The sequence below is a fragment of the Ostrea edulis genome, chromosome 4 (genome assembly GCF_947568905.1).
Source record: "Ostrea edulis chromosome 4, xbOstEdul1.1, whole genome shotgun sequence".
Classification (NCBI taxonomy): domain Eukaryota; kingdom Metazoa; phylum Mollusca; class Bivalvia; order Ostreida; family Ostreidae; genus Ostrea; species Ostrea edulis.
Window position 1 is genome coordinate 36,292,195 of NC_079167.1, and position 14,947 is coordinate 36,307,141.

The following is a 14,947-nucleotide window of genomic DNA, read 5'->3' on the forward strand; positions in this document are numbered from 1 at the left end:
GTTACAATGTATTAGAGATACTCTTTCCTCCCATTATCACCAGTGTGAGATCGACCTTACCCATATGTGAGACAGCCAAGCAAGAATTTTCGGTCTCGCACTACTGCAACATCATTTGATTGTGCTGTCATATATTTTCTATGATTTATGTTACTCCGGGAAGTAAAATATTTTGTACTGTTTTCTTTAAATTTCAATTTGATATAGCTTTCTGGTGGACAACCTTTGGTTTTTTAGTTAACACTATAGTGTAAACCATTTTCAGGTATACTCTTTCAGGGTATATCATTAGTTTTCGCTTTGAAGTGCAAATGAAGGATTTTGATCATTTTGAATTTTTTCTAAGCTCTTGAATTGATGCACTAAACTGTGGCTAAAATATGAGAAAAATAATCCCTCATTATTTAATCATGGGATAGGAAAATTCCACCTCTGGAACAAGATAAGATTCGTTGTCTAGGACTTGGCAAAGCCTTGTCCTCGACTGCAAATCTTGTTCCCTTTGTGGGATTTCCCTTTCCCCCACTCGTACCAAGGAAGGATTCTATTAAACTTTAACCCAATCTAGATGCTGAGCATCAACATAGAACAAGATGTCTATACTAAGATACTGTATCTAATAAGACAGGAAAATCAATTATCTTGCCAAATGTACAGCTTTCATTCATATTAATACACTGATTTATAAAGCATCATCATTCTTATCCTTCTGTACATACATCCACGTCCTGATCTGTGGCTCTCACTGAGGTGATGTTGCTGCCGACGACCAGGTTTTCACTAATGGTCACTCTGATAAAGGAATTTTGGAACTGGGGGGCAAACAAATTCCTTCGGACGGTGATGTCTACAGTTGCTGTGGCAGTCAAGGGTGGGGAGCCACCATCAACAACAAGGACCCTCAACTGAAAAAATAAATTCGGAGTCCACAAAAAAGACAATGATATACATTGAAATTCCGGTATATGTATACTGTGTATATACTAGAGTTCAATAACTTTATAAATTCCGGTATATGTATACTGTGTATATACTAGAGTTCAATAACTTTGTAAATTCCGGTATATGTATACTGTGTATATACTAGAGTTCAATAACTTTGTAAATTCCGGTATACTAGAGTTCAATAACTTTATGAATTACAGTAAAAATTGTCAATGGTCTACATCAAAATTTTTATATTCAGTAGTAAAGCAAAAATTTATCACATGATAAAAATCTTGAGACAAGCAGTTAATATTTATTTCTCAAACAACACTGCACCTTGTAAGAATTGGCAGTATCTGAGGCAAGGTTTTGACTGGATACTACTCGAATGACACCATTGTTTCCACTCTGTGTCAAAGAGAACAGAGATGGGGCGTTGTCATCCCCAATGACGGACAAAGTCAAAGTATTGTATGGGGCCTGAAAAATTCACAAAACATGCACAATAAAGTAAGAATATGGCCACACAGGAGATTGACACAGAACATACAAGTCAACAAAATGGAAACAAGTTAACAGAATATTCTACTGGTAGCGTGACTCACCCGATTATCAGCGTCAACAGCACTGACAGTAAAGATGTTACTATTGTCTACAGTGTTTTTGTTCACAGTTGTGGCGTAGGGGGTCTGGATGAAGGTGGGAGCATTATTGTTCCTGAATACAGAGACCACTACAGTGGCAGTGTTTTGTGCTGCTCGGGAGGGAAGGCCAAGATCACGCCCAGTAACAATCAACTGAAACATTTTAATTCATACATGTATATATGCACATGCAATTATTGTATGATTAAAGAATTCTCAAAAATCTTAACTTTGCTGAGAATGCATGCCAAGTAAAAGTTGAACTACTTAAAGCATAGAAAAGTTTTTGAAAATCATAGAAGTCATTGTTTAAAAGATGTATGTATCCAATATGAAAACAATTTAATTTTGGTATTTTTTTAATAAAATGAATTCTTCATATGCTTCAGATTAGCAAAGTTGTGTCAAATACAAAATATACTACTGTGCCTTACAGTGTAACTAGAGGGGTTGCTGGTGTCAGCTGACACAGGACGAATCAATGATATCTGGCCTGATCGGGAGTCCACACGGAAGTAATTGAGAGCGTTCATATTTCCAGACAATGCATATTCTACCACATTATTTGGGGACTGCAAAAAAAATTACACATACAGATATTGCCAATCTTAAAGAGAACCAAGAAATAATTCAATGCACCCTTTTCACAACATGGTTATCATCAATCTTTACAATATAAATGCTGAAGGTTCTAAATATCATTTGTATTCCTGACAATGTATTCTACAGATAAGAAGAGGGGGGAAAAAAGAACCCTCTACAATGAAATCTTTCTGAATGTACACATTCTTAATTTCTTACCAACAAATTCCAAGAAAACTTACTGTGGCATCGCTGTCTGTGGCGATGACTGTAGTGATTGTCTCGCCCAGTGGCTCAGACTCGGGGATAGCAATGTTGTATGTTGTAGGTTGGAAGAGTGGTGAAAACAAGTTTCTGGTAACATTTACATATACAACTGTAGTATCTGTCAATGGAGGATTACCTCCATCTGATGCCAGCACTCGGATCTAAAGAAATCAAAGCAATTACAATAATTGTTAAAATATAAAGAAAATGTACTGCTCAGTAGTCAAAACTTACCCATTTTCATTTTTTTCGCCTAAAAACTTATAACACTATACATGTACATTGTAATGTAGTGACTCAATATCAACTGATCTCTAAATCTTGGATTTAAAAACAAAATTATTATGCATACCTGGTAGAAACTTGTGCCATCATTATTTATACCGCTGCTCATTGAAATAAAACCAGTGGATGGGTTGATGTTAAACAATGTGGGTGCCTGGTCATCACCAATTATAGAGTATGTGACAACATTGAATGGGGACTGCAAGGAAACAATACATTTTAATTTCTTGACCATCATCATTCTCAAATGAAGTCGCGGTTTTATTACGAATAAAGGTTTAACACTTCATAAGTCAACAGTTTGCCTAGAAGTAAAAAGCCAACTGTCAGACCAATGAATCTTATTAAACAGACAAAAGACATCATTATTCTATGAACTCACAAAGTTATCGGCATCTGTAGCAGTGACAGTTATCACCGAGGTACCAATTCCAACCGAGGAAGTGACGGCACGAGAATACGGCTCATTCTGGAATATTGGCGGGAACTGATTCCGTCGTACATTGATTGTCACTGGAATGGTGGTGCTGGTCAGTTGGGGCACACCATTGTCTCTGGCGAATGCATTATACTGTTCAAAAGAAAACGGCGCTAGTTACTAATCTTTCCCATATACAGATAGCGCATACAATTCTCAAGAACATTTCTATAAATATCAATATTGTTTTCAAAAATTCTATTCACCGTGAATGTATTCTGAGTTTCTCCTGAAAGGATTCTTCTGACGTAGATCTGTCCAGTACTGGAGTCCAGTGAGAACCTGTCTGACTGGGTATTCACTCCAGAGAAGAAGTAGTTAAATGTGTTGTGTGGAGCCTGCAAATTAAAGACAAATTGTAACAACACTAGGATTTTAATCAATGCAGGAATGTCCGACACGTTTTTCAGAAAATTCACAATTTTTAGAATTGTCCATAATTGTCTGTATTCTATTTTTGCTCTTATATCTTGTAAAACTCTTTAGCTGTGGGATCTTTTACTTACATTGATATCACTGTCATCGGCTTGAATTGTCAGAATGAGAGAGCCAGGAGACTGGGTTTCTGGAATTGTAATTTCATAACTGCTCTGTCTGAACACAGGTGCTGCCAGATTTCTCCGTACCGTGACAACCACTACAGCTGATGAAGACAAGCGGGGATTTCCTCCATCCATAGCCCTTACTCGAACCTGAAAACAGCAATCATGATGTTCATACTATCCAATTCAGATATATGTACTACATAATTCAAATATACATGGGCATATCCTTAATGCAAAATCTGAAGCTGGATCAAATCTATCAAGGAGATGCAGTGATCTAACTGCAAACATGAAATGGCTTTAGTGTTTTGGGTAATGCATGCAAATGTACATATGTAAATGGACCGGTAAATAGTCGACTCCACATTATGTTGATATTTCTGTTTTCAAAATTCATGCATTGAACCACATGTAAATCCCTATGAATTTATCTTACAAGCTGTGATCATGTGGGGTAAGCAATTTAAATCAACTTACATTATACGAGGTCTGTGATTCACTGAAAAGTGTCTGTGACAGTCGTATCAATCCTGTGTTTCTGTCAATGTTGAAAAACACCACACTGTTGTCATCTCCAATGATGTCATACTCCACAGTATTGAAGGGCGCCTAAAACAAGCAGAAAATGTTCTCATATCACTGGTACCTTTGCCACAAGATGGCCTCATGTCCTCAATAGAAGAAAATAATTATGCAGTGGATTATTGCTCCACTCGGTTTCTATTTCATCCCATACCTGGGTGTCTTGGTCCACTGCAGATACAGTAAATATATTTGTGCCCTGGAGAACGGTTCGATTGATGGTTGTGGCATAGGGTGTGCTTATAAAGTTTGGTGGGAACTGATTACGGATCACATTAATGATAACTGATGCCCTCTGTGAACTTGTGAGAGATGGCACCCCAGTGTCGGACACCACAACACTAAGCTGTAAGGTGAGGAAAGGTTTAATAATCTTGTCTCGATTTAACAAATTGTGAGTAACATAATTACTATATCAAGTACGTAATGTTAATTTCTCGAGTACTAGCCAGATACAGGTCCTCACTGTATTTACTGCGACATAAGTTAATGTAGCACAGTCATTTGACAATTTCAATCATACAAAGAAATCATTTACATGTACAGTATACAACAAATTTCAGAAGTTCAATACTCACTGTGAAGCGGTTTGTGTTGGTATTGTCATTCTGTAAGGACTGTCGGAGATAGACAAATCCAGTGTTAAAATCAATATCAAAGTACTGCCTGGCAAACTGGTTCGTGAAATCTGTGGACAGTGTGAACACCGTCACATTGTGTGGTGTTCTGACATCCTGATCGGTGGCTCGCACTTGAACGATAGAATTACCAACACCTGTTGTCTCTGGAATCGTTACTTCGTAGCTCAGATTTAAAAATGCTGGAGCAAACAAGTTTCTCCTGACGTTAATGTCTGCAAGTACTGTTGCACTCAGGGCTGGAAGGCCTCCATCTCTGGCTTCAATTCTCAACTGGAAAAAACAAACCAAACAATGTCTATTCTGACTGACAAAGAACAGAAACGCCACATCTTATGAATTCAAAGCCTGTTGAGGTGAGCATTAAAACAAAACTAAAACTAGGTCTAGGTTTACAATGCTGTAACATGGACCTAATCTTCATGGCCACTCAAATTTCTGGGAAACAGCTACATGTAGTTTGCACAAATTTCAATATTTGTGAAATTGAGAAACATTTTGAAAAATCATCCTCTCATTGTTTTTTGATTGATGAGAATAAATGGCTCAAAGATCTATAATCCTTGTTGTGGGCCACACAAGTTAAATGATTAACATTAGCTGTAATGCACTACTCCCTGCACGGTGATACCACTACCACCATTTCAATCCAGACCAGGCTACATGGTATTCTTTTAAACAGATCATTAATAATTAATAAGTGTGGCACTAACGGTACGAGAAGGGACAGTAATTGACATACTCTGTACAGGGTTGCTGTGTCCAGCCTCAGGTCCTGGCGGATAGAGATCTGACCAGTGTTTGTGTCAAAGCTGAAGTAGGTAGGTCCACTATCATCTCCAATAGCACGCAAGGTCACCACGTTGAAAGGTGACTGAAATAAATATAGATTACACTGTATTTTATGATATATCCTCAATACATATACATGTAACATTAATATGGCTTCATTTAACAAAAGTATAAAGTACATGTATTTATAGCACAAAATTAATGGTAATACAAGCAAAACTAGGTATCATTGTAATGGCAAGCTTCACAAAAGGGTCAGACTTCAGGGCCCTAATTAAACATATCTTCATCAGAATATATATTGATAGAAATTATTAACAGTGCTCATGAGATCAATTCAAAATCATGTGTTGAATTCAAACCACTGCATTCAGACTCACAGTTGTGTCATCATCCCGAGCAGAAACCTGCAGAATGGAGGTGCCAACCCCCCGATTCTCATTAATGGTTGTCACATAGTTTGACTGCACGAAGTATGGAGTCTGCAAGTTCCTAACAACAGTAACGGTAACTGTAGCATCAATGTTGGCACTGAGACTGGGAGTTCCTAAATCAAAGGCTCCAATTGTCAACTGCAAAAGAGCACTTAGTCATTACTGACAAATTCAATAACACTGCAAAATTTTAATTTCTTTTTAGTGAAATTGAACCAATGATAATGAAAACATCAATGAACAGACATCAGACCTGGTAGAACTGGTTTTGTTGTGTGTCAGAGGATAAAGCCTTCCTCAGGGACACTGCACCCGATACAGAGTCCACATAGAAAAATTCTTGGGCAACTGCATTTCCTTTAAGTGTATAGCGTACATCATTATATGGAGACTGAAAGGAAATAGTCATATTTATTACTACATCAATTTCTTTTAATCTTATAACATTCCTTCAAAATTTATTTGAGGAAAGTCATTTTTTTCTTTAAAAAAAAAAGATTGAAAAAGTTGTCATTCATATAAAGATAAGAACTATCAATTCATCAATTGTATATTTATACTGTGGTACTGATCCCATAAAAGAAACTGTTAACACATGTGATTATAATATTACAAAATGTTTGTGTAACTATTTAGATAGATGCTTTATGCAGAGAAAACAAATTCATGGACTTTAAAGAACCGTATGAATATGTCTTATATGCTATAGTCATTGAGTCATAATTGTTTTTCTCTTCTTTTCTTTTTGTTATCTGTCAATTGTTTAGTTATTTTGACTGTATGCCAACATGGTGATGTCAATACATAAATTGAAATTGTATATGCAAGATTTTCTTAAATGAAAAAAAAAACCCAGAAATTTTTAATGTGGCTGTAAATTTCTTTCAAACAAAATAAAACCTGTAATAATATTCATGTACATACTGCAGTATCCGCATCATTGGCTGTGACTGTAATCAGAGTCTGTCCAAGAGCATTGCTGTCTGGCAGATTGGCGGAGAGAGTGGTCTGTACAAACACTGGCGCGTTCAGGTTACGATTAATCGTAATAACCACTAAACTGGTGTTGCTCCTGCTTGGAATTCCATTGTCATAAGCACGAATGCGCAGCTGAAATGCAAATATGCAGATTGTTTTTCGATGAAATTACATACTAAGCCTTGTAATCTAAATACAGTATAAGAAATATCTAATGTGTGTGTGAGTGTGTGTTTCCATAAAATTTGATGCTTACATAATAGATAGCAGCTGACTGGCTGGACAATGATTGCTTTGTGATAATTGCTCCAGTGACCTGATTCACGTCAAAGTACACAGGTGCAGAGCCATCTCCGATGACTTCATATTGTACGCGTTCAAAGGTGTTCTGAAAAAGAAAGGATTGGCTTGTACTCATCTAAAACAATAACAAAGTAACAATTTTTAATCCAGTTTTTATCCATTCCTGTGTTTGCAGCTATTTTCCTAGATATAACATGATGTGGAGATATTCTTTTTTAAAAAATAAAACCATTTTTAATCAAATCTGCAATATCTAATCTACATGTAAAAACAGACTCACAGTTGCGTCTGCATCACGAGCTGTCACTTGATATATGGATGTCCCAGTTGGCAAGTTCTCCTGAATGAGGCGCGAGTAAGGCTCATTGACAAAAAATGGAGTATTTTGATTTCGAACGACGTTGATAGTGACTGTGGCGCTCTGTGCAGCCACCCGTCCAGCACCATCACTCAGTCTGACAATCAGCTGCACACAAAAAATTCTTTTGCATGAGTTTTCTTCCTATACACTCATTAAAATTAAATAGATAAGTTCTACAAATACTATGCAACTGTGAATTGTGCACAGTGATTAATTTCCATGATTAAACAGCTCTTTATATACATATAATTCATTCATTTGGTACAGGTACAATGGACATCTATTTACAAGTGCTTATTTTTGAAAAGTGATGACACAGTGTACCTAAAAAATTCTTTTCCCACAGTTCCCTGATGTACAGACCTTGTACTGGTTGTTGACAGTATCCTGATAAAGTGATGACCTCAGGGTAATTCTGCCATCATTCACACCCACTTGGAAGTAGAGTGGTCCTGGATTCTCTCCAACAAGCGTGTAGACAAGAGTATTATAAGGAGCCTGTAAAACATCCAGTTTTAAATATATCTAGTCAGCAAAATATGGAATGTACATGGACACACTGATTGTGCAAGAGCACGTACATGTATATAGAAAGGTTTTATTTGATATTAATCCTTTTTCATTCTAAACTCCATGTACAGTAGTTGAAATACAAAATATATCTTTCCTTGTCAGAATACGTAGTCTATACATGTACAATATATATATATATATATATATATATATATATATATATATAGCATGTAAAAATTTTGTGAGAAAAATAATCAACAAAATGGTTTTTGTTTGTGGAGTTATAACATAAGTTTGATGCTGATTCAAGACATATACATGTTACATGCCAAATATGAAGTTAAACATGTACATTGTACATGCATAGTCAGGGTCCAAGTTAAAGACTGCTTAGTGGGATGCAATAAAACATACCATGCAAAATAAGACACTTACAGCAAAGTCCTGGTCAGAGGCCGAGAGTTGGAAGATAGTTGTCCCAAAGCCCTGAGTCTCCAACACCTGAGCTGTTGTCTGATAGTTGACACCAGCACCAGGATTGATCCAGAATGGTGTATTCAGGTTCCTGTCGACTGTCAGCACCACAGATGCATAGGCAATACGACTGGGAGAGCCTCCATCTGCTGCCATCACCAGTATCTGGGGAACACAGATTCGTTGTTTACTTTATTCACATGTTGATTTATTCATTGATTCCAAGATAACATCAAAGTATTTCAAAGTTATATATGATACATAGAACTTCAAATCTTTCCCTAACTACAAAATCAATTTATTTTTCCCCACTATATAACAATTCAATAATAGATAAACAGTTGTTTATACGTACTGTGTACTGGGCATCAGAACTGGATGTCACTGTGTTGGAGATCCTAATGACACCATCCTGTTGTATGCTGAACAAGTTCACGTTGTTACTCTGGGACACAATGCTGTATGTCACCTGGTTGTATGGGGTCTAAAAACAGAAATTTGGTACATTGGTTTATTATACTTGTAAATTAGTACTGTGATTAAATACCAGTGATAACTGCGCACCACACAGATCAATACTGGTCATTTCATGTCATAGTTACACTGTACTAGTCTGCAAAACCACTAACAGTGCTATACTGAAAATGCTAAGCATTTTTTCTTTATAACTGAACTCTGTTTTTGTTTAAATGAAAAGACAGGCCTACCCTGGTATCGGCATCAGTGGCTGTGACCTGGAACACACTCGTTCCCGCAGACACCGTCTGCTGCATATTCCTGGCATAAGGCAGACTCTGAAAGACTGGACTAAACTGGTTTCTGATCACAAAGATGGTCACAGTGATCGGATTAGTTGTCTGTAGCCTTGGAGTACCAAAGTCTCGGGCAGTAATCGTCATCTAAAAAGTGACGTAATCTTTGGTTTTACTAGTCAAACAAGGTAATATTGCATTTCATATGCAACAAGGAGATTAATGTGAAAGACCTACAGCTTGAAGCATTGTTGACAAAATCTGAATTCCGATCTATGTGATGTGATGTTAAAATAATACTATACACTTTAGAGAACACAAGTTAAATATCTTAAAACCTGGTACTGGTTGTTGGTGAAAGTGTTGGTGTCTTCAGTGAGTGGTCGCTTCACTGATATTTGTCCTGTAGTGGGGTTCAGGTTGAAATAATTCAAAGCCTGTGTTGTTCCCGACGCTATGTATTCCACATTGTTGCTACCAGTCTGAAAAGAGAAAAAAAGAGAAAACATGATGTTTGTGAAACACCGATTCCCCTGTATGACAGCAAAGTAATTCTGGTACCCAACAAAAGGTATTGTCGAAGCCCTAAAACTAATCATTCAAAAGTTAAGGCCAAGGTTAAAGTTTTTGAAAAGAAGGACAAACTCCAAGGCAATGGTGACATCTCCATAAGAGTGAAAAATTCTCAAGAGGGACGTTAAACAGTATACAATTAACCAAGGTCATGAGGTAAAAAAAATTTGCAAACTAAAACAAGGTTTTGTCAAATGGAATACAAATGTGAAATATTATGAAAGCTCTATCACCATCCTTACAAAATTTAGGCCCAGGTTTTTGCCGTCAGACAGACAAACGAATAGAACAAGAGCTCAGTAAAGCAAAGCATCCTCTCTCAATTTGTCACATAAACACATTGAACCCAATTTAATTTACATACAAATATACACGCGTATCAGCGTTATGCACTTGTACACCTGCACTACTACATGTAAAGGTATACCCCCTCTAATGCCATTTCAAGTAGATAGTAAATAAAATTACCAGTACTTTGTCCAAGGTACTTTAGAGCTATTTATAAAATTTCTCATTACTCACTTTATAAACTCTGCAACAGATAACATGAATTGCTGTCAGATACAATCTGTGATGAACCACCCCCATTTCTTACCAGAGAGTCTGGATCCGTGGCGACCACCGAAACAATCGTATCCCCAAGGGTTTGCGATTCCAAGATGGTAACATTATAATTTGGTTGATTGAAGGTAGGAGCCAGGAGATTTCTGTTGACATTAACTGTTAAAACTGTAGTATCATACAGGGCAGGGTATCCATTGTCATATGCCTGCACCAAAAGCTGTAATACAACAAATACAATATTTATAGAATCAGAACTACATGTAAATCCAATGTCTGTTAGAAAATGCATTTCATAAAAGCTCGAGAGAAAAAAGATGAGACTATATGTTACCCTGTAGACAGTGTTGAAATCATTGGATATGGTTGAAGTCAATCTCACTTGTCCGGAGGACTGATCAATAGTGAAGAAATTACTTCCTGAATCGGCCCCAACCAAGGCATAAGAAACAGTTCCAAATTGCTGAAAACACAATTACATGAATTACATTTTTATGTTTATTATTATTATCCAAGACAAAAGCTGTAAATCAAGCTTATAGCGAAGTACTGGGGATGAATAATTTTGATTTGATGATAAACATAATTTGTTATTTCCAATAAGTTAAAGACTACAAGGAATAAAATCCACTTTCCTGTAAGTGCGAATTCATTATTAGTGTTTTGGCCTTAACTATGTTATACTGTACTGCCAAATTAAATATTTCAAATATTATTGAATTAATAATTTCCATGGGGTAAAATTTTCTGGTTAGAGAAAAATAAATGTTTGTGAGGACTTGATTTAGTAGTTTAAGAACATTCATAGTAATTCTATTCACAGCACAAAAACAAAAAACGACTCCTACAAAAGTTTATGATTAACAGTATGAGAAATCCTACATACAGTAATATAAATCTCTGAATTACGTTATTGTCGTTGTCCACGGCTGACACTTGGTAGATATTGTTGTTTACTGTTGTGTCCCGGGAAATCGTGGTTGTATAAGGCGCATTGACAAATCTGGGTGGATTGTTGTTACGGAAAACATTTATAAACACTTGCACCAAAGAATTTGCAGTCAGGGATGGTATTCCCCTGTCAGAGGCCTTCACAAACAACTGGAAAAAAAATATACAGAATGAATTTAGATCCTGGTTTTCTCATATACACTACATCATTTACAGATCCACGTCACAGATTATGTTATAATCACAAGAAGTAATGTACACAAAAACAAACTGTGCAAATTTAAGTTTACTCAATACTCTAAAGTTGCTGTAAAAACAGTTTGTAATTAGGTGTGAATCTAGACCTGGATAAAATCATTTGCCAATGCATGCAAGCAAAAATGTTGTGGTATACAGTAATTATTCAGGCCTGATGAACGTACAGTGTATTGAGATGGGTCGGTGTTGTCCGTATATAAGGGAACTTTGACAGATATGGATCCAGTGTTGGAGTCGATTTGGAAGTAGGTGTTTGTGGCATTCAGTGCATATACAACTTGGTTGTTTGGAGGCTGGAAAAAAATTGATAAAGATCAATACATCATACAACCTTCACACAAATTCTTAAAGTATTTTAAATTAACACTTTATTTCAAAATCATTGAACTTAAAGACAAGGACTGTGTATGTCAACAGCCCTTCCTGGACTTCTGAAGATATGAACAGTGATCAATCTCATATCTCCTATAAAGGTGAATATAACGAACAGTGATCAATCTCATAACTCCTATAAAGGTGAAGATAACGAACAGTGATCAATCTCATAACTCCTATAAAGGTGAAGATATGAACAGTGATCAATCTCATAACTCCTATAAAGGTGAAGATAACGAACAGTGATCAATCTCATAACTCCTATAAAGGTGACGATAATGAACAGTGATCAATCTCATAACTCCTATAAAGGTGAAGATAACGAACAGTGATCAATCTCATAACTCTCATAAGCAATACAAAATAAAGAGTTGGGCAAACACGGACCTCTGGACATACCAGAGGTGGGATCATGTGCCTAGGAGAAGTAAGCATCCTGTCGACCGGTTGCACACTGTTTGCCCTATATCTTGACCAGGTAAACGAAGTTATTCGTAGTCAAAATTAGTGTGCCTAGAATGGCCTAACAATCGCTATGAAACAAGTCAGCCAGCATTTAACCCAATGATAGAAGGTATTGGCAAACCAGATTACTATAACGACCATGGAATTTGCGAAATGCCGACTTCAATCGAGACTGTTGAAACCTCTGCACCATCAACTTGTTTGTCAGTAGCCTGCTTCGATTTAAAAACTGACCATACACAGAACAAGCTCTTGCGTATCGAATCAGTTGAGAGAAAGAAGCACCATAGTCAGGTGATATACAGGTGATAATGGTCAGGAATATTGCTACATAAATATGGGAAGTTGAAATGAAAACTATGGGTGGAGTGATTTTACAAAACATTACCATTATGTGTTCATAACCAAAAAAAAAAAAAAGGTGAAATTCTTCATAAACGAATCGTGGTGCAGTACATTACATCTTCCCAGAAAATTTTCCAATCAACTTTCCTGCATTTTGTAGATGCTTTTGTCAGAGATCTTTATAAATGAAGCTTTTACAAGTTCCTAGAGGCATAATGTACCTGAGAATCAGCATCCGTGGCTGTGACCTGTAGAATCCCTACACCTAAAGCCTGGGTTTCCAACACACTCCCCTGAAAACTTGGCTGCGTCCAGACTGGAGAAAAGAAGTTCCTGCGAACAGTCACATAAACAATAGCTGTTGCCGATCTTGGAGGGGATCCATTGTCTGCAGCCACCACCCTTATCTGTTCAAAAATTTGATAAGGTTTTAGGTTATTTTATTTTTCCTACACATATTCATGTGCTTGCAAATCATCTCATCCAGCAATTCTACTCCATTAATTATGTCACAATCAAAGGATGTCCTTTGATTGTGACAATATATTTTTATGATTTACATACATGTACATGGTGAAAATATTTTGTATTGGTTTTCTTAAAATTTCAATTTGATATAGCTTTCTGGGGGACAGCCTTGGGTTTTGTAACTTTACACTTGTAGTGTATACCATTTTTGGGTGTGCTCTTTCTGACTTGTCAAATTGGTTTTTGCATAGAAGTTTAAATGAAGATTTTGATTTTCAATTTTCTCAAAGCTCTTGAATTAATGCACTAAACTGTGGATAAAACGTGAGAAAAATAATTCTTCATTATCTGCATGTGTGGGATAGGGAAATTCTACCTCTGGGACAAGATTCGTTTTCTAGGACTAAACAAAGCCCCATCCTTGACAGTGAATCTTGTCCCCTCGGTGGAATTTCCCAATCCCATACTCTTGTACTAATGAAGGATTCCAATAGTCTTGTCCTGTAGATATATTTGTCTCATCCTATAGATAAATTTGTCTCACCCTGTAGAAATCTGTCGGCTCGGACTGTAGACTAGCTCTGACTGTAACTTGAGCTGTAAACCCTGTTCCAGAACTGGTGCTAGAAGTGATTTGGAAGAAGTTGGGAGCTGTGTCATCTCCTATAATACTGTATGAAATCTGGTTGAACTGTGACTGAAAAATACATCAAAATAAGATAGAATTCCTATTCAAAGTTAGTTCTTTAAATTCACATCTTTTCTTATTATATTAACAGTGATTTGATAATTGATTTGATTTGAACATATTTTATTGTATAAATATACAAAGGGGTTGGTTACAAGTTCTAGCAACTTAGACTTAATAATTAATAATAAGATGCAGAATATATCTTCCTGAAAGACAATATGCATTCAGTATGTATACAATATACAATGCAATATGCATACACTGGTGTCCGCATCAGAGGCTGAGACAGTCTGCACGTTACTGCCGATGGAGGCCGTCTCCTGAATAGTCACACTGTATTCGGAGTTGAAGAAGATGGGAGCTTGTTGATTTCTGATGATGGTGATATTCACGACTGCCTGGTTAGTGGCTGTCCTTGGAGGTTGACCTTGGTCACTTACACTTATTCTTATCTGTAAAACATAGATTTCATGAAATGAGTGAATACCTTCTACTGGTGACTTTTCTTTTGTTGGTATTTCGTTAAGAGGAATGGATTTTCTTAATATGGACACACTGGTGTCCACATGATAAGTAATGTGGGGTAGAAATATTCTACAATTTGTGCCAAACAGACAATAAAAGTTTATCAATCTATTGAACTATAAATGAAGTGTATTTACAACAATAATATGATTGGCAAAAGGCAAACTCAACTATGCAACT

At 36.5% G+C, this 14,947-nt stretch overlaps 1 protein-coding gene across 1 annotated transcript in view; it reads right to left on the reverse strand.

The window, feature by feature from the left end:
- LOC125668751 (uncharacterized) overlaps window positions 1–14,947 on the reverse strand; it is a 92,986-nt gene that overhangs the window by 54,663 nt on the left and 23,376 nt on the right. Inside the window, exons 29-58 of the mRNA XM_056162511.1 lie at window positions 14,503–14,694; window positions 14,096–14,248; window positions 13,305–13,490; window positions 12,063–12,191; window positions 11,599–11,790; window positions 11,024–11,152; window positions 10,724–10,909; window positions 9,894–10,037; window positions 9,511–9,702; window positions 9,159–9,287; window positions 8,765–8,968; window positions 8,180–8,314; window positions 7,736–7,921; window positions 7,409–7,540; window positions 7,099–7,284; window positions 6,428–6,565; window positions 6,121–6,312; window positions 5,691–5,822; window positions 4,889–5,221; window positions 4,465–4,656; window positions 4,206–4,337; window positions 3,690–3,875; window positions 3,390–3,521; window positions 3,088–3,276; window positions 2,773–2,904; window positions 2,396–2,581; window positions 2,006–2,143; window positions 1,533–1,724; window positions 1,264–1,407; window positions 720–905 (exon numbers count right to left, since the gene is read on the reverse strand). Of these exons, the coding sequence (XP_056018486.1) occupies window positions 720–905; window positions 1,264–1,407; window positions 1,533–1,724; window positions 2,006–2,143; window positions 2,396–2,581; window positions 2,773–2,904; window positions 3,088–3,276; window positions 3,390–3,521; window positions 3,690–3,875; window positions 4,206–4,337; window positions 4,465–4,656; window positions 4,889–5,221; window positions 5,691–5,822; window positions 6,121–6,312; window positions 6,428–6,565; window positions 7,099–7,284; window positions 7,409–7,540; window positions 7,736–7,921; window positions 8,180–8,314; window positions 8,765–8,968; window positions 9,159–9,287; window positions 9,511–9,702; window positions 9,894–10,037; window positions 10,724–10,909; window positions 11,024–11,152; window positions 11,599–11,790; window positions 12,063–12,191; window positions 13,305–13,490; window positions 14,096–14,248; window positions 14,503–14,694 (5,079 nt within the window). The remainder of the gene's footprint in view (window positions 1–719; window positions 906–1,263; window positions 1,408–1,532; window positions 1,725–2,005; window positions 2,144–2,395; window positions 2,582–2,772; window positions 2,905–3,087; window positions 3,277–3,389; window positions 3,522–3,689; window positions 3,876–4,205; window positions 4,338–4,464; window positions 4,657–4,888; window positions 5,222–5,690; window positions 5,823–6,120; window positions 6,313–6,427; window positions 6,566–7,098; window positions 7,285–7,408; window positions 7,541–7,735; window positions 7,922–8,179; window positions 8,315–8,764; window positions 8,969–9,158; window positions 9,288–9,510; window positions 9,703–9,893; window positions 10,038–10,723; window positions 10,910–11,023; window positions 11,153–11,598; window positions 11,791–12,062; window positions 12,192–13,304; window positions 13,491–14,095; window positions 14,249–14,502; window positions 14,695–14,947) is intronic.